At 37.8% G+C, this 20,340-nt stretch overlaps 1 protein-coding gene across 8 annotated transcripts in view; it reads right to left on the bottom strand.

Annotated features, from left to right (window-relative positions):
* LOC139997825 (uncharacterized) overlaps positions 1-20,340 on the bottom strand; it is a 210,746-nt gene that overhangs the window by 96,276 nt on the left and 94,130 nt on the right. For all 8 annotated transcript variants that reach the window (XM_072021812.1, XM_072021818.1, XM_072021817.1 and 5 more), the window contains one exon: positions 16,465-16,555. In XM_072021812.1, the coding sequence (XP_071877913.1) occupies positions 16,465-16,555 (91 nt within the window). The remainder of the gene's footprint in view (positions 1-16,464; positions 16,556-20,340) is intronic.

Raw genomic sequence — 20,340 nt, 5'->3', positions numbered from 1 at the left:
GTTCGTCGAAACTGAACAAAGTAGAATTTCAAGCGACCTTCGTAAAGTAATAAATTTTTCACTGCCATTAGTGTTACAACTACTATTACGTTAGGTATATCGATTTTCAACACATTCTCCACTTCTATAGAGTCGCTGTTACTTTTGGCCTATCTTGGCATATTAATATTTTCCACGTGAATATCGCGCAAAATCGAAATTCCATGGAATTCAAAACAACAAACAACGAAATTATTTCTCGAACGAATCGTAGTACTTGCGCTACGCTGTTCCACCAAATGACTTCTTTCATTTCATTTACAATAGTTAGAAAGGTTCTCAAGGATTTCCTTTGATCTAGCCAGAACGATAGAGCTTAACTCCTTTGTTGTCCAGATTTTCAACAATTCGACAGCGCGTTCTATTGCGAGGCAATTGGAAACGTTTTTATCAGAAATCCCCGATAAGAGGAAAAGAGGTTTTGGGTACTAGAGGATCGAATCGCCGTAGTTTCTTCGCCCCGCAGCTGAGCTCGGTCATGTAACTGGGATCATTCCCATTTAACGACCGGCCGTTTCAAGATTGCAAAATGTCGCGGACAGTTCTGCTCTTCTACCGTATTTATACGAGATTTCACACGCTATTAACCAGATCGACAAGACTGCGAAAGACCGTAGCGAAAAGACTGAGCGGAGATTCGTCCACGTGATTCGATCGAACGTTCGAAAAGCCCGCCCTTTCTCGATCGCTGACTCGATTCAATTAAACCTCTTTATTGGAACGACACGTATTTTAGAAGATAATGTATGTTGGGTCGATACGTATGGAACATCGTTTCTTTCGAAATGAAATTTTAATTGGGCGTAGTTCTTTCGAAACGTATTAAACGTCGAAGTAATTTCCGCGTGATTCAACGTACTCCTCGGGTGACTAACTGTATAGTTTTATTATTTAAAATTTATAAGAAAGGTCAAATCTATGATTAAAGAATTCTTGGAACGAAGTAATATTAGCGTTCCTTGATTTATCGCTTCTGTTAGAATAATTTATGCGTTAAGCGGTTGTCTAGGTAAAATAGACGATAAATATCAAAATTTATGTTTTCAGTGTCTTTCGTGGTTCTTATACCAATTTTAAATTTACATGGAGAAGTCACAGGGATATTCTAATTATTCTAATAATATTTTGACATTTATTTTTATAAATTTCTTTGATATTGAATATACGATACGCGAGTTATAAGGAATACCTGCTTTTTTAGTTTGATTTGATATTGTATCGTATAAAATTGAAATTTTGAAGAAGGTTTCATATACACAAAGCTAATATATCTGTAAAACCTTGTCGTGTTATCTGTAATTCTTATTTGATTGAGTAGTACTTTAATTCTCTTTATAATTCCCCGCGAACAATTGACTTTTTCTGACGGCAATATGCGAATTAACTTTTCAACTTTCTGCATTAAATTACAGCTGAACATTTTTCGTTACGGGAAATAGCTTTGTACGAACTTCAAACGCTCGATACAAAGGCGAACGTAAAACATAATTACATCAGGCACTCTGCGATGAGAATACTCGCGCAAATGGTTCTAGTCCGGTCTGACAGAATCGATTCGAAAATTAATTATTCGCAGAGTCGAACAAAGAGAGATGATTTATCATAAAGATAATATTGCCTTTCGCTTCAAATAGATTTTTATTCTCATCGCTGAAGAACATAAGCATAATCACATCTATATAGTCTTCTTCATGCAACGTACAATTATTACTGCATTATTAGCGTATCTATTCGAGCCAAAGAATATAAAATGGAAATACCAACGTAGTATGTGTATCGTCAGAAAGAAATTGCAAGCGACAAGTAAGAAGGCAAGAACAAGAGTCGGCTGTATGTGCGTTCGATGCTTTAGGCTGACGATAGAACAACTCCAAAAGGATTTAAGTGCATGGCCCTTCGTTTTCGAGAAATTAATCGAGAAATTGCATTCGTGCTGCAGTAATTCTTATGTTTTAAATGACTGCCTTTACTATTTCCGCCGATAGAATTCTACAAATATGCATATAAATAATCGAAAATTGATCAAAATAAATGATAGAAAATTAATATTAAAGCAAACATAACGATAATATTAAAAGAATTCATGAAGAAGGATGTAAGAGAAACTTATTAATTTCTCGACAATAAAGGGCTGTACACTCCAATACTCTTGGGGTTTTTTATCGTCAACCTAAAACATCGAACGCACATACAGCCAACTGATTCGAGATTTCGCATTTCTTGCCACGTGTTCGCGAGTAAAAATCTAATCTTCAAGTGCTTAAAAAGTTGGTGAAAATTGTATAAAATTCTAATTCAAAATTTTTAATATGCCAATAAATAACACTGCTTAGAAGAAATCACAAGACTACTTCGAAGTTACAAGATTACGAAGAATTTATAAAAGCATTTAAAAGTAGTCGAGATTTCTACGGATTCTAGTAGTATGGGATTTCGAAAGTCAGACAACCCTGCTGTTGCGCAAGCTTGGGATCATCGCGAAAACTTTCATCGCTACAAGATGTTAGGGCTTCGACTGCAGAGCTTCGCTTTGATCGCTTTCGGCCACGGTGTACAGGGCTCTGAATCAAAAACGTGGAATGTGATCAAGCCATCCAAGAATCTTTATGCACAGGTTCCTTAATACTAACATAGGAGCCAAAAAAAAGATAACGATCAGAGTCACTAAGGTCAGCAAATATAATAGCTTACGATTTTCAATGGTCACCGAGTCATTGTCCAACGATCTGGAACAAGTTTCAATCTCTGTCCAAAGATTCGAATCTCCTTCTTTTCTTCGATGCGAAATCTGACGTCTATCGAGTCCTCGAGCAACGACGTTCGATGTCTGGAGTTAACCAACTGGATATTTTATTATTTGTAAACTTTCAAACAAAACTGCGTCGATTCTTAAGTTGTCTCGAAGAAAATCTGTGGCGACGCAAAAACTTAAGCTGCGATATTACGTCCTTATAACTTTTTACGTAGTACATCAAACGCGATTACACGTAGCTCTAGCGATCATTTTTCTTGGACGTAAACTGTCACATTCAAGAAAGTCAGGAAATGCAACAAGAAATTTGGGAACCGCGCCGTTACGATCACTTTGCCATTTGTCTTTGCCAAACAATTCAAGGTTTTTCCGATGGTCAGCAACGGAAGGACGATCTTCATAAAGTTGTGCACGCTTGTTGACAACCGCGACAAATTCCAGTTACCATTTTTACCCCATGGCTTGTCAGTTTTCTTGCAAAGTCTCTTTCTCGAAACTGCCCAACCATGCGAGTCCAGCGCTTAATGCGACGCATAACGCGGATATACAAATCGTATTAAGCTTTAAAAACGTGACGAAGTCAAATAATTGAACGTTGTCTAAAACGATTATTCAAAGCGACATTTCGCTTAAATATACAAAATATATAATTGAAATAGAAAGAAAAGAAGCTTTTTTTCGTCCATAAGCCTGTGCTAACCATAGCTTTATAATTTTTGGCAAAGATCGACTTGTTCTAAACATATATTTTAAGTATATCGTTTACCATTTCGAGAAGGTTAAACCAGTTTGTGAATTGTGACATTCCGCTTATATTAAGTGGACTAATTTTATTAGATAAAATAATAAAATACCACCACCCTAAAAAATAATTCATTCTTCCACTTAATCCTTGCGAGTATCTCAAAATCGATCCTCTGTGACACGCGTCACTGCCCTGGAAACTGACGTTTGATGAAACGAGTCGATTGGCAAAAAGAAACGACGCTGGAAGGCGAGGGAAAATCGCGACTACGAGAATCACACGATTACTATTTCCACGAGGCGAAACTTTTCTTCAATTCTCCTAGCAATTATCTAAAGTTCCGTTGGTCGATGCTTCTCATTCTTATTCGCAGATATTTCCTAGGTTAAACTTTTCTCTGTACAATGATCGCCGGCGACCTCGTTTCGTTTATTGCTCGCATCGCAAATCGACGGGGCGGAGTTCGCGAAACTTTCATTTAAACCGCCGGCCTTTACCCCGAATACACCGCGATACGGAACGAACAATGTCCATTCTGTCTTCGAGGCGAACGATAATAAATTACGAGCTTCAGGCCGAAATCATCGTCCGTTCCGACCGAATGAATCGGTGAAATCAATTCCATTCTGTGGGCTCCGTTTCTCTACGACTCGATCGATCTATAAAGTTTATACACTAAGACATATCGCCTCTTAAAGCGCAATAGGAACTTTGTTTTAATACCAAATCCCATTCTACGATATTTAAGTAGGATCCTTTATAGTTCGTTTATTAGGTAGCGGATATTCCGCTCGCGTAAGGTTCTCCTCGTTTTGTGTAATTTTAACGAACGTTACTGGCAAATATTATTTCATCGAGATACGCTTAATTATTTGTGAATTTTTTAGTTGCGCGATTCACTAGCTAATTTTACAACGTTAAGAATCAATAATTTTCAAGAATCGCTGTTTCCATACCACGAAATATACTTTGCACAAAGGGAAATAAAGTCAGCGTAGACGAAATTCGTCTGTGGCAATCGTACGATTGAAAACAGGTCTCCTGATGAAAATCGAGGCTTCGAAACGAACATAATACGCGAAATGACTACAAAAGCGATACACCGTAATGTATTGTATAATCGAAGACCATAGAGGAGACACGATAAATCACGTTATTTCGTTGTTCATACAAGAGCAATTATAAAATCCACTACTCCGTCAAGCAATAAACTATTACTAAATTATCAAGTTGTTAGGAGGATGATACATTTACGCTGTACATGTGAATGTGTGTGTAAGCGTCAGAGGGCGTCCAGGCCTTAGTTGGGACAAAAGACGATTGACAGTCGTCTAGAAGTATCGGTTGAGAACAAGCGTGCGTGCGAGTGGCTTTGCGAGGTCTTCAGTGAATAAATTATATGTATAACTGTTGTGTGCTCAATAAAGGAATTATTTGTATTTCCGAATCCCTCGTATATCTTTACACAAGTATTTCCATAATACACGAATTTATCGTCTATCGACCAACGATTAAACGATAACATATTTTTCTACAGGTTGTTCCTCCTTTCAACTATGTTATATCAAAATATACATGCTTTCAGCTACTAAGTAACGAGTTTGACGAAATATCACGAGAATTAGAAAATCAGAAACATAGTACGTACCATATTTTTCCCGTGTAACCTTCGAATGAAACGGACAAACGAAGCACATTTCAGGACGAGTAAGTCATCGGACACCATCTCCGTGTTTTTCGCGCGACTCTAATTGCACGATCAACGTGAAAGAAGTGGAACATGACAGAGGATACGTAGCGGGAGGGGAAACCGAGATATCGCTGCGTCGCTCGGTATTTGCATACAATGCACCGCGATGCGTTGGCCAGACAATGCTGGATCGGCCCTTCTTTTTTTTTTTTTTTTTTCCTCTCGTTCGAACGAGAACAAGGCAGGTAGAGAGGACAGCGGCGTGTTCGTGGTGGCGTAACGTAAATCATATCTCTAAATAGATTCGGATCGAATGGTGGAGTCGGGACTACCATAAACAGCAGAACGGATCCAATCTGACCTGGAATCGTATCCGAATCAGTCACGGGATCGCGTGTACCGAGCTGGCCAATTTTGTAACATAATTACTCCAGTCTCTCGTCTGTATCGGTTCTTTCCGAAGGCCATTTGATTTGTGATCGCTCCTGTTCCCTGTTTCGCCTTAATCCGCGCAGCTATGATCGCGATTCCTCTTTGACTTTTACTCAAATATAAAGCGCTCAAACCTATCGTCTTAAACTTCAAACTGGAATTTATTGCTCGAATTATAGAGATACCGTAATGGTAGCATGCAAATGACTGTTCTTTATTCAGAATGAAAACCATACTGCTGAGAATAAAGCTACTTTATTATTTTAACTCTTTGCGATCAACGGTATTTTCCAACCTTCGTCCTACTACGGACCGCGCTGATTTCAGCAGTCACTGTCGCCAAAATAGAATCGTGTGATGTTTCGCTATTTCGATATTTTAACAACGAAATGATAGAATAAAATATTTATAAAATATATATTATGTTATATTAAAATCAATATTATTATTTATTTACAACGAACTTTATTAAGTTCGTTTGTTCAAGGCACGTGGGCTCAAGAAAAAAAGGAGAATTCCGGAAACAACTGTCTGCCCTCGAATACTTAATCGATATGACAGATATCGTCGAGGATCGTCTTCTTGATTTTCTACCGCGACGCATGCACGCTTTAACGTTTCATACTGTAATCGTCAGAAACTCGACAATATACATTATTATGTCTCCATGTAAGAAAAGAGGCGCCGAACCACAATAGGACCGCAAAGGTTTAAAACAATCTTCAGTTCGTTCGTATTAAAATTTTGCGACACAAACACCCTGGACAATTACTTCAGCAATTTCCCTCGGATTACGACTGAATATCGTGGAACGATTTAATCAACCGAGAATGTCCAATCTTCGATTTCCGTTGACGTTCGCGTAAATTCGATGTTTACGAGGATGGCGATAGAATCGCGGAATTTGCAGTCGGACTGGAACGTAGACGAACGGTAGGAAAAGCGATAGAAATAGAAAGTAAAAGGGACAGTCGGCGGGCGGCGGATAAATTTTATTCGAACAAAAAGCTTAATCGACGCGTGCAGGATGGCCCAATAAAATCGCAATCACGGCGCACCGTTCGTTCGCTGGGAACGCTTGGTAATCATTGCAATTGCGATTCGTTTGTTAAACGAATTTGGAAAGAGAATACGGGGGGACCAATTGTTCGCCGCTGCTCACGTTAAATACGCCAGCTAATTACCAATTAAGCGCTGTACACAAAGCTGGGTGGCGCGCGGCAGATGTTGCTGTTTCCAGGACCGATTCATTTACTCTGTATGCGCATAAATTACGGAAAAACGTAATTCGCGATGCCGCGACAGCGTGAGTCGTCTCCCGATCCTTTTGCCAGTCGATAAAAACCAGCCGAACCTGGAATCTAGTTGCGTATCCAAGGGATTTCGCTCGATCGCAAATGCTTACTCGATAATGCTCTTTTCATACTTATCTCGAGAATCGTTCGAATTTTCTGTGCCGCGTGCTCGGTGGTTCGTTATGCAAATCGCCGCGCTCGTGCAACGTTCGCGTAGAATTTCAATAAATCCGATAGCGAGAAACATCGAAATTTAAATGTTTTTTGAAATCAAATTTGAGATCCGTCGCAGCCGACCGTTAAATCCTATGGTTTTACGATAATGACTGTGAATCGCGTTCGATATAATATTTAATTAATCTTTTGCGATTAATCCCCAATACCTTGCACGCGTTAGCAATACTAAAGATACGCGAGACGATTAAGTGAAATTTATAAGCATTTAAACGTGTATAATAATTTAAAATCTAAGACTACTTGCGTGAGTTCGTATCGATACGAGTTACCAATATTGAGAAATCTTTTTTCAATGCTTTTAGCAACAGAAGTAAAATGAGGAATCGAATTAAGAAACAATCGAGACTGTAATCAAAAGTTGATGCAATTAAAGAATCAAATATTTAATCCACCTTTAATTTCAGAAGTGCTTCAGAATCAAATGCTTAAGGCTGCGAGAACAATGAAATATTTAGTACATCCCACGGGTCTGGAAAATTTTAAGACCTCGGGATATCTCAGAGGCTACGAATGTCTTTGGAATCCAACTATCTTGGACGTCTAGTGGATTCTAGATGATCTCAAGAATTTGGCCAATGTCAGGAGGCCTGGAAGATTCCGAGGATCTTTGCGATCCTGATGACCCCAGATATCTCTGGGAACAGTACGATCTTGAGGTTTGAGGGTTTCTTGGGTTTCCACGCGGTTATCGGATTTTGAGCAGTCTAGATAGAACCGAAGTTATCTACATCGGATTACACGAGCTTGCAAGCATTTATATCGTACACCATGTGTCGGAAATCTCCTACGTCGAACTACACAAATCTCGCAACTGTAGTAACAACTGCGTTACCTCGTATGATATTGAAAATAACTGAAACGTCTATCTAAACTCAGGATTATTATGTATCGTTAAAATAAACGTAAATATAAATAATTTAAGTACGTAATACAAACAAATGTAAGTAAAATAAATAGAAAAAGAACTAATATTCGTTGTTACGTATAGGTTAGACACGTGATGGACGATGAGACGTGTTGTTGATTAAAGTATAATAAGGAGACGAGTTAATTCAATTAACTATATTTACAGATATTATGAAATGTAGAATACAAAGTTAATTGCAAGCGTTGACGATACTCGTTATAAGATTGCGCGATACTGCGGCACTGATGCTAATTGTTATGCTGATTCGTTAGACAGATTTGTTATACTTATTCGCTCCATTGACTGACTGACTCGATACTGATATTCATTTGTGCGACTGACTGACTAACTGACTGACTGACTAACTGACTGACTGACTGACTGACTGACTGATTGACTGACTGACTGACTGATATTGTCGCGTGACTGACTGACTGACTGACTGACTAACTGACTGATATTGTCGCGCGACTGACTGATTGACTGACTGATTGACTGACTGATTGACTGACTGATTGACTGACTGATTGACTGACTGAATGACTGACTGATATCGTCGCACGACTGATTGACTGACTGAATGACTGACTGATATCGTCGCACGACTGATTGACTGACTGATATTGTCGCGCGACTGACTGATTGACTGACTGAATGACTGACTGATATTGTCGCACGACTGATTGACTGACTGATATCGTCGCACGACTGATTGACTGACTAATATTGTCGCGTAACTGACTGACTGACTGACTGACTAACTGACTGATATTGTCGCGTGACTGACTGACTGGCTGACAGATATTGAACCCTGTTTATTTTCGTATGATAATCATAAATAGATAAGTCAACCGAGGTATATACTTGTTAAAATATATAAATTTTACTTGATCACGCAACCTACAATGTCCAAATATTTATATTTCCCTTGCCTTCGTAATAAGTTCGTCGAGCCAAATCGATCGTGCTTCCAATCTATTCGATGTTAAAAATCTAATATAATTTTTATCAAGGGCATATAATCATATAATAAGTTAAAATAACGATAATAATTTCAAATAATATCTTCTATATCCATGTAAAATTATATTTTTACGATACCAAGAAATATATTGAAGATACCAACAGGCTGTACTCATAACGCATTTTCCCGCGAACTGCCATGAATTACCATTCATAGCTTTCTCCTTGCGCCAGGGAAACGCGATTTAAGATCGAGAAAAATTTCTCGTTGGACTTGAAAGAGAACGTAGTCAGAGATGCGTTCGCAGTGGCTCCAAGTCTCGATGGAACCCGTTTACGAAACGTTTATGGGATTTCACCAGCATGCAGAGTGACAAATACTTACGAGTTAAAACGACAGCCTAAATCTTTTTCGGGAATTGAATTTTACAAAAGTGCGTGACCCATCCACAGCTGCAACCGTAACAATTTCAAGGAAAACAAGTTTCAAGATATTTTTACGAGTCTCTTCGACTGTGAAACTCTCAGAAATTCTTTCGTTACGATTTAACGCACAGCTAACGTCACTGAACTTTCTTTTTTTTCATCGTATAAATGCACGAGCAGAAAATTTATCGGAACCAATAAATAATCTACTAAAAATAAAAAAAATATAATGTTGTTGGTTCGATGATATTTCTAATATTTACCGTTTATTGTTTGTACATAGGCGTATTATCTAAATATGGTGATACATGGAACTAAATAAAATTTGCTTCGTTAGTTCGAATTATGACTTTAATGGCGCCTATTAAAATATTTTACAGATAGTACGGGTCATCGTTTTATTATTTCTGTCAGCGGGTAATAAAATTTCATGGAGCTTATGGCAAATTACCTTAATGGCCGTAATTTCGATCATCCACGACAGAAACCATACCGCATAAAACCTTCTTTAACGTGAACGAAACCGTACGTGTTCCCCGATAGATCGCATAAAATATGCAAAGGGAAAACCGATGAAGGGACACTCGCAATTATGCTTCAATTAGTTTCAGTAGCTACACGCGTATGCATTTCATAAATGCAAAATTCCTCGATGCTCCACTTTCACGTCGTATGCAGGAAATTTGCAAATTTCTTTAATTAGGATTCCAAGCATCAAAATGACGGCGTAAAAGAGCCACAAACGCGAATATTACAAATTCATGCGCGTAATCAGAGACGCGTCTCTGATTGCTGCAAAATGTGACGCATATGTTGCGTCGTCTTAATTATTTCGAATTTCACTACTGGACTCCCATAATCAGTAATAACTCCTGGTATCATTTTTTACTTTATATTTTTGTATGTTTTGACAGACGAATTTAGAAAAATAAACAAAATGAAGTTATCAATTAAAATAAAGATAGATGTTTCTATCGAAGAAAAAGGAATAATTTAAAGCTGTTTTAGCTGTTAAGCTATAGTCTACTTTTAATCCATATCGATTCAATTTCAAACATGACAAACAAGACTTTGACCGAATTATATAAATATAAATCCATATATCGAAAATTATTTTAGAAGATCAAAGGTAACCAGATCTCGTTATCAATCCTTTTTTACGTAACGATTCCGCAAAGCGGCTGATAATGTTATTGGCCGTTCAACAAACAAAGTAACGCGACATTAAACAGTAAAAGTAATACGATTATTCCATGTCTGGCCAGGCCACAAAAGACATCGAACGCACCAGCAGGTATTTTCATTTCGATAGAAGGATTATGTGGTCGCATCGCTATGTAAATAAATAGCCCGATCCTCCGAAGGATCGTTTTTATCGGTTCGTCCGACAAAATTGTATTTCAATTGGAAACATTTTCGACTCTCGTCTATGAAATATCAATTAAGTCGACCGTTTTCATGAAACGAATCGACGATAGCTAACTGTATCTGCAACTTTTATATTTCAATCCCCATCTTATTATCCTGAATTCATTATTACACCTGAAATATAAATACATATTTTTTATTATTTCTCGAAATATTTAACACAAGGCGAGAAACCACGCATACGAATTTGTGATTATTTCTGATGTTAAAAAAAAAAAAAAAAAAAAAATGTAATTAGATCGAAAATGACGGAAAGGACGTAGTAGGGTTAAAAAGAAACAACTTTGAATCTACTTTGTTATTTCTTCCTCTGATTACCTATAATATGGCTTTGGAACAAATTCTAGAAGATTATTTAGAGAGAAAATACTTCTTTCCGGATCGAAATGAGTTTGTTCTGCTTGACTGGAAAAAAAAAAGTTGATATCGGAAAAGGAATTTCCTTGAGAAGTTTGCACTTTGATCGATACCTTCTTTGAAGAAGAAAATATGTTGCTGTATTCTGTCTGGTTCTTTGAACCTGATGATATTTTAAGATGTTGAGATTTCTTTTCTTCAGCTGATACTTTGATAATTATTTTAGAAATAATAATATACAATAATAATATGTAAATAATAATGAATAACATTTGGATTATAATTTATACAGTAATATATAACGTTAAACTTTTGAAAATTTTGCTGATAAGAGGAAAATGTTTACTTATCTGAAAATAAAGTTAATTTAGCTTAGACCGATTACTTGATCGATTAAAACCCAGGTAAGTTTCGATAATTACGATTAATATTTCATTGCCAATGATTCGATACTGCTCGGGAGTTTCTCCTTCTTTCGCTTGTTCTTAGTATTAAACTTCAAAATCTGAAACGCAAAGACTTGGAACTATAACAACGATTGACACGAAAAAGAACAATTTCTAACTTCGTATCAAATCACATAATAATGTGATATAATAATTTTCCTAATTGTCCCTTGGTGACGAACAGGCACGATAATAAAAACACAATGTAGGGAAAAGAGAAATTTTTAAATAAGAAAACAGATGAAATTTCTACACATTCGGACACAAACTAATTTGTATCATCCCTAAATAGTACGAGAATATGCAAGACACGCTGCTGCATAGTTCGCATTTACCAAATAAGCAAGGGATATGTAAGCAATAATTATTCCACAGTTCCGTAATCTCTAAAAACCAAATCCAAATTATTCCCTTCTTTCGCATCTCGAAAAATTCCCATCGAAACGATAGATTTTCACATTCCGAACAAATGTTGACCCTTTTCTAATTTAACGTTCTACCCGGCACGGATCGAAGAGGATAATCTATCGCGGTGCCTAGCGCCGACCGGCTGTCATCCCGGCTCGATATTTTAAAAGTTGAAAAACAGTGTCAAAAATAGAAGATAGGAGAGCAAAGGGAGTAAAAAGGGAGGGAAAAATAGAGACTCGCTTTGAGGGCGACGGGCTGGTTTTTCCGCTTACGTGGGCGCGCTTAATTTGCCCTTTTTACTATCCGACCGTCTTGTCCGCGGTAAAAGCCGCCATGGGAATCGGGAGTGAACTTTTCAATCTCGTGGCGGATTCTTGGCTTCCAATCTGTTCCCAATATCACCGGGTATTCGTCGAGCTTTTGAGTTCCGCCGAGTGAATTCCAAAGCTCCCTCTTCACCCCTTGATTTCGATGCGTCGAGTTTATCGAGCGGATAGAGAATCTCGTTCGTGCCACGTCCCATATGCGCCTCTCCTCCCTCTCTCTCCCTCTTTCTCCACATACGCATTCGTGTATTAGTACATACTCGTTCATAAGTATACGAAAACTTTGACTGATTTCATATCAACGATACACGAAAGTTGCTAATATATATAAATTAAATGGCAAGCTAACGATCTAAAGCGATATTTCTCGTAGAACGTTAACGTTACGTATGTATGTGTCGTATGAAACGTGAATTATTCCTTGAAGCGGTAGCTGATTATTTAAATGGTTTCTTAATTCTCGCAAATACCAATTTTTCCTCTGCACATACTGAATTTTAAAGATAAATTTCAACCTGCCATAACATTCTACGATAGCGCCGCTAAAAGATAAAAGAGTTCTCGTCGGTCTTCCTTTTCTCAATTTTCTAACTAAATGATACTTCTTCGGAGATAAACGAGCGTACGCATATACTTTTGAACCGTAGTGTACATCCGAATGTAACGTACGTTGCATCGAGGTCTTATCGCGGACTATCGACACACGAAAATTTCATAGCGAAACTTTGTTCGTCGGCCATTCGATCATACGACGGTTGTAAATTCATTTATATACCTTGGTCGAGCAGTCGAGAAAGGATAACTTTGTGGCGATGCATTGTGATTGGCAAGCATGAACGTACGTGCTATAGAGCCGCGGTGATTTTCACGAGCTTTTTTCAGAACGTTCGGTTCCAACGGATTTATAGTTATAGCATACACGATGTGGATATGGTATCTTCCCTTTTTGACTTTTTTTTTTCTTTTTTTTTTTTTTTGCTGGTTTTAATAGCGCAAGAGAATATGTTTCAGAAAAAGAAATACGATATCGGAGCTTTTCCTACAAATTTTTTCATTGCTATGATGAGCGTTAATGGTATTTTGTATGATTTTAGTTATGACATCGGATTGGTATCGTTGGATCCTAGGTAACTAGAATAATTTGACTTTAGCTGCTCGACTTCGCAGTATTTTTAATTTCAATTTATTTTAATTTCGAAGTATTCGATTCTACTTTGTATTTTATATTTTACACGATACAAATTATCGATCTCTTCTATCGCGTATAATATAGACCAGAAATTAAGATTAATCATCGACCTAAATTATTATGGTTAGCCATGAACTCGTTCCTTCTTGTCGAATAATATTAGCAAGGTACGACGTTAGAATATTCTAGAAAATATATAGGAATTTTCGAAATATTCGTGTTGTAAAATGCTCAGGTAACTAGATTCCTCAAACAATTCCCTTTCGTCTCGTGGCTAATACTTTCGCAAAATTTCAATCGTTTCTAAGATACTTGTATCTCGCGTTTCGTTAAAAAACATTTTCCCTTTCCTTAAAAAGCAATTCCCTTTCGTCTCGTGGCTAATACTTTTGAAAAATTTCAATCGTTTTTAAGATACTTGTATCTCGCGGTTCGTTAAAAAACATTTTCCCTTTCCTTAAAAAGCAATTCCCTTTCGTCTCGTGGCTAATACTTTTGCAAAATTGCACTCGTTTCTAAGATACTTGTATCTCGAGTTTCGTTAAAAAACACTTTCCCTTTCCTTAAAAAAAATTCCCTTTCGTCTCGTGGCTAATACTTTCGCAAAATTTCAATCGTTTCTAAGATACTTGTATCTCGCGTTTCGTTAAAAAACATTTTCCCTTTCCTTAAAAAACAATTCCCTTTCGTCTCGTGGCTAATACTTTTGCAAAATTGCAATCGTTTCTAAGGTACTTGCATCTCACGGTTCGTTAAAAAACATTTTCCCTTTCCTTAAAAAGCAATTCCCTTTCGTCTCGTGGCTAACACTTTTACAAAATTGCAATCGTTTCTAAGGTACTTGCATCTCGCGTTTCGTTAAAAAACATTTTCCATTTCCTTAAAAAGCAATTCCCTTTCGTCTCGTGGTTAATACTTTTGCAAAATTTCAATCGTTTCTAAAGTACTTGTATCTCGCGTTTCGTTAAAAAACATTTTCCATTTCCTTAAAAAGCAATTCCCTTTCGTCTCGTGGTTAATACTTTTGCAAAATTTCAATCGTTTCTAAAGTACTTGTATCTCGCGTTTCGTTAAAAAACATTTTCCATTTCCTTAAAAAGCAATTCCCTTTCGTCTCGTGGCTAATACTTTTGCAAAATTGCAATCGTTTTTAAGATACTTGTATCTCGAGTTTCATTAAAAAACATTTTCCCTTTCCTTAAAAAGCAATACCCTTTCGTCTCGTGGCTAATACTTTTGCAAAATTGCAATCGTTTCTAAGATACTTGCATCTCACGGTTCGTTAAAAAACACATCAGTTACATATGAACGATGAATAATTGACAGGACGAGATATAACTTTCGAAAGCCTTGCGGTACCAAATAAAAATTATAATTAGGAAACTTTATTAATACCCGGATGAACGTGGTAGGGACAAACTGATTCGCGAGAAGCGATCGCACGACGAACGAAAGATTGAGAACGGCGCTGACTAACGAGATTAAGAATTGAATTCGCCGATCCCGATCTAACCTAATTTTGCGCAACGACTCAACCGTAAGAAGCTTCCCTCGATGAGAGCACGAAAGACGACACACAGGGAATGTTGTAATTCTTATTGGCGGAAAGACACGTGGTTCTAATTAACTTCGTGTCGTCGCCAGGGATTTAATCCCGTGGAGAACCGTTTCACCGACCGAGCAGTAGAAAATGGGAAGACTCTGCATCTTTCGTAATGTCGTGGAACCGCCCATGAACAGAATCGAAGCGCTTCGAAACGAATTATTCCTCGGAAATCTTCCTTCTGTTATACATACAGTGACTATAAAAAAATATTTCTACACTTTTGTACTTATTATGACGTTTATGTATTAATTAACCGTTTAATTAAGCAACGCGATCGCGCTCTTTAGATTTTGCGTCGAAAAGTCCCAGTACGTTTGAACGCTACGAACGACCGACTGTATTTTGTATTTCATTGTTATCTTCCGAATAATTTTTATTGTACAAAACTTGAAATATTTAAAAACTAATAGTACGCATATACGATAATACAGGTATAGTGTATTTCATAAAGTAACAAATATAACGAGCGCTATTGTACCGCTTGTTTCTCTTCGCAATCGATTAAGACAAGGGATTTTTCGACCCCGCTTTTTCAATGACTCAAACGGTTAATTAGGTACAAGTATATCGCTTATCGATGTCAAACGATGCGTTATTTAGCAGTACTTTCGTACAACTAGAAAAATTGAATACTGTGAAAATAAAATATAGAAATCGATAAAAAAGAAAGGATGCGTCCAATACTTTTTATAGGCACTGTACGCGAATTTTTTCTCCGAGTTTGCTTTAAACCGTACTGCTTCGTAATCTATACTGCGTAATTTTTTATTTTTATCGTGCAGATAACCATTCAAAAAATTTGTTACGACACGATCACTAGCAGCTGATATTAACACGTCCATTGGTCATTGGATATTTATTACGTTCAATGTTATATGATAATGAATAACATTTATATAAATTTATTTATAGTATAAAAACTTAAACATATGCTTCACACGTACCGTTATCACGAAAGTCTTCTAAAAGATTTGTCACTTTCAATTTGCATTTTGTATGTACATATCGTAGAGTGTTAAACGTCTCGATAATCTTGCTCATGAATTATTTATTTTTTTATTTCATTTTCTGCACCTTTTGTATCGTGTTACCTCCGTATGATTTTATTATTTATCGCCTTGACAGCTTTTTGGACAGACAATTTGAGGACGTAAATGTGAACGTAGGCGATTTCCAACGTGTTAATTAAACGAAGTAATAAATGATATCACTCACTGATGTTCTTTTCCCTGTACTGTTGCAATGCGTCGCTGGTGAGGCAGGCGAGGACCAACCACACGACGAAGCCGCACCTTCTCATTTCGACCTGCAAGGTAACGCATGAATTAATTATAACGTGTTTGAGAACATTCGGAAACCGCAGCAGTTCTCTAACCCGTGCGATTGTCTCGCTGTTCACACGATAAAATACGTGTACGCTCGGCGAACTTTCTGAATGGCAAATGCTTACTAAAATTCTATCAGTTTGAATTATTGAAATTAACGCGATGGACTATAAGCTGAAAATATGACTAATAAATAATTTGAACCGAGTAATTTATTTCTTACCGAAAAGTATACTATTCGTAAAATTTTACAATCGTTTTATAATAATTTCTATAGCTGATCTACTTCCAACGCGCGAAGAACAAATTTTATTACTGTAAATTCATTCAGCGTGGAACGAGTGCAAAAAGTCTGGTTTAAAACTCAGCTTTCTCTTATCCCACACACGCCGCTCCTACGTTCGACTCTTTTCACGAGATTCATACCACCGAAGCGTCGGCTTCTACGTAATTTACGGATTAAATTTAACTACATATTACCCGACTCACGCTTCGACCAAAAACTTTCGAAATCACAGAATTGGAAGGTAGTAAGAGTAACACGGCTTCGATTTTAGTCCTTGGAAAGGTAAATGCGATCTGATTCGTCTATGACAGAATCGAAACAATACTCGCGAAGAAACAAATAATTGCTAAATAAAACAATTACGACGTATAACAGTTTGTCGATGAAGTATCGAGCGAGTCGATATTTGCTAGTTAACGTAATAGATTAAAATCTTGCCAAAGAAGATAAAGCTACGTGGCAGCGAACGAACGATGCAGCCAGGTTTCCCGATCATCCACGATCAATCTCTCGCAATCTGCCATAGTCTATTTCGTCATAACGTCGGTCGTGAACCTCTTTCGACAATGGAACAATGGCGAGGCACACGCGCGGCTGCCACTATCTACACCTCGACAATGTCGTGAAACTGGTAAACTCTCGACTGCGCGAACAAAAGGGTCCTACAATTTGACTTTGCACGATCAGATCGCCACGAACAGATGTTAGTATTAACAGGCTGTATACGAAATGGACGGAGATCATCGACGCCGCTGCCGTACGGTAATCGATCGCCGTAATGCTTTCACGTCACTGACAACTGTCGTGCGGTTCGAAGGGGTCCCAGTGGCAGTCTGGCCTGTCACGAATCAAAAGCGAGCCGGTACGATGAGATCCTGTCTGCCAATTGTCGGCGTCGATTGCCCGCTCATTAACGCATAGTCTGCACCCTGTCATACCTATCTGCGTCTCCTAGTCGATATCTCGTTAATAGTCAACATTGTACGTGAGTATGAGTCGTAAAACGTCAGACTGCCATCTCTGGAACCAAGTTCGATCGTTTAAACTAATTAACGAGATTCTCGGCGGACAATTACGTTGCTGGATTCATAAACCACGAGAACCTAGACTCTAGAGTCTAGACCCTTGTCAAACGGAATGGCAGAAGCGTTTACATGCGTCGGATTACAATGCTCTATTTGTCGGAGGTTCGAAAGTTTACATCGTCCGGAAAACTTTTGGACAGCTTGGAGTTTCGAGAATTTAGGCTTTCCGCGATGCTTTATTCTAATTTACTATTCAGAGGTTTTAGAAAGCGAAGAGTTCTTTTTCATCTTCTGTTCTGTTTGATTTACATTAGTGTTCAAAAGCATACATATCGTATCAACTATTCTTCACAGGTACTTTAAGAGTGAAATTGAACCGCGATCGTAATTGTACTTATCCACGAAGGACTAAATTATAACATACAAATAAGGTAGATTTATTAATCAATTACCAATTAAGGTAGATAAGATAATATTTTAATTTTTAAGATAATATTTCTTTCTTTATCGTTAAACAAAATTAGCTGAGCTACAAGTAATAAAGAAATGTCAGAAAATCACTGTGTAGTTAACCAAAATCACCTGCAACTTTAACCCAATCCACATCGTACGCTACCCAAGCAAATCTGCATAAAGGTCGAACTCCACCGATTACGCAACACCGATAACAATTTAGCACGCTGTTTCGGCCAACGTCGTTCGCTGAACGGCAACGTTTCGTGAAATCGCGGAGGCGGGCCAACGCTAGCCAGAATCTCGTTAATTTCGCGGATAAAGAGCCGTCGTTGCGCGGATGGAAGTTTCTACTTTGCGCCGCCGATCATATTCATGGGAAAAGGTCATGGCGCAAAGGTCTTGAACGTTGTATACGTGGAACTCGGCCTGGCGCCGAACAAAACATTTTCTACCATCCCGATCGCGTTTCCAAATCCTCAAAGAAATATATCTCTGCATAAATATATAGATATTTCATAGGATCACGTATCGTTCTCCCTACAACTACAGATATGCCGTAATATCTCGCTTATCCTCTCATCGACGATGCTGTAACTGTTGCGTTGTTTTATTATCTCGAACTTCATCAATCGCTTTGTGTTACAACGACGTTGTACCAAAACATGTTCGCGTATATAGAGCTTTTAATATTCTAAGTTTCGCATATTTTCATTTTTGCTAGAACTTCTATGAGACTGTTAGCAAAGTGTTGTTTTCCATACACACATACGCGTACAAGAGGTTAATTCCAGGTATTCTTGTTGAAGTGGTCACCACTTCTAAGAAAACTCTACATCTGGTTTTTTTAGTTTTCTCAAGCACCGAAGGCAGACCATAAACAGTAGACAGGCGACGATGACTTAGGGGCTTGCAGTCATAGGGTAACACTGTTAGCGTGCGGATCCGGATCAGCTCAAATTATATTCCTACTTGTACTTACATTTCCGTATTAAAATATATTTTCTATTTTACAATTTATCCACGCGTTGCTCTGTTCATACATCTAACAACCCCAACAATTCCAAAGTACACGGACCTCTGTTATCGGTGGATGGCAGATTTGTACATGTTTGTGAAAAATCTGAAGATGAGAAAATACGCAAGAAAGCACGTAATATACAAAAATATATGAAGCGTGCAAAGTACAGTATTTGTTGCAATACTATTTAATACGTAAAACAATTTTTTACCTACAAATGAGCTCCATTCTTTTAATCATCTGCATATGAATATGAATTTTCATAAATAATCGTCTAATTATCAACATCGAGACGCTGTTACTCTAATGTCTCAGTACGTGTACGATGAGTCTGTGAACAGCTAAATACGAAGCACCTACGATTTTAAGTAGATTTCGAATCGGTAATACCACGCTGACATAAGCACGATACAACTAGGAATAAATCGAGTCGCAGAGACGCTGGCCAAAAATCGACCAGGACTCGGAACCGCGGATCCTTCGGTCGCGAATCCGAGCTCGAGACAGCCGAGTCAGCAGCGCGACTTTCCATCGTCTTATGATTGAATCGTCCGACCGCTGAATTCTTCGTTCGTGATCATTCGCGATATTTACTTGCGCGGTTCCTTTGAGAATCGTCGAGTACAAACTGTTGTCCTTATCCGTTAGCTGCCCGGTCGCCAGCTATTTGTATAAATATTTTCGACAGCCCGGTCAACCATTTGCATGTAAACGTTGAACAAAAAGCATCTTTTTCTCTTTGTGTATCTACCGGTGTATCCTATACGTGTTCAAGAATTTGTTCGAATTTGGTAAAAATTGTTTCTGCTTGAATGGCTTATGGGATGTAGGATTAGGTGAGAATGGGTGCTTACGAGACCTCGTGGCATAATTTTCTCGATATGCGGGTGCCGTGGATTTCTCGGAATGGATTTCAGATGTTTCAAAAATTTGTACGTAGATATATCGCTTATGAGGATACGTCGTTTAATTTTAAAATAC

Source organism: Bombus fervidus, chromosome 2 (assembly GCF_041682495.2).
Source record: "Bombus fervidus isolate BK054 chromosome 2, iyBomFerv1, whole genome shotgun sequence".
NCBI classification, from domain to species: domain Eukaryota; kingdom Metazoa; phylum Arthropoda; class Insecta; order Hymenoptera; family Apidae; genus Bombus; species Bombus fervidus.
Note: the sequence above shows the minus strand (reverse complement) of the source record. Positions and strands in the feature narration are given on the sequence as shown.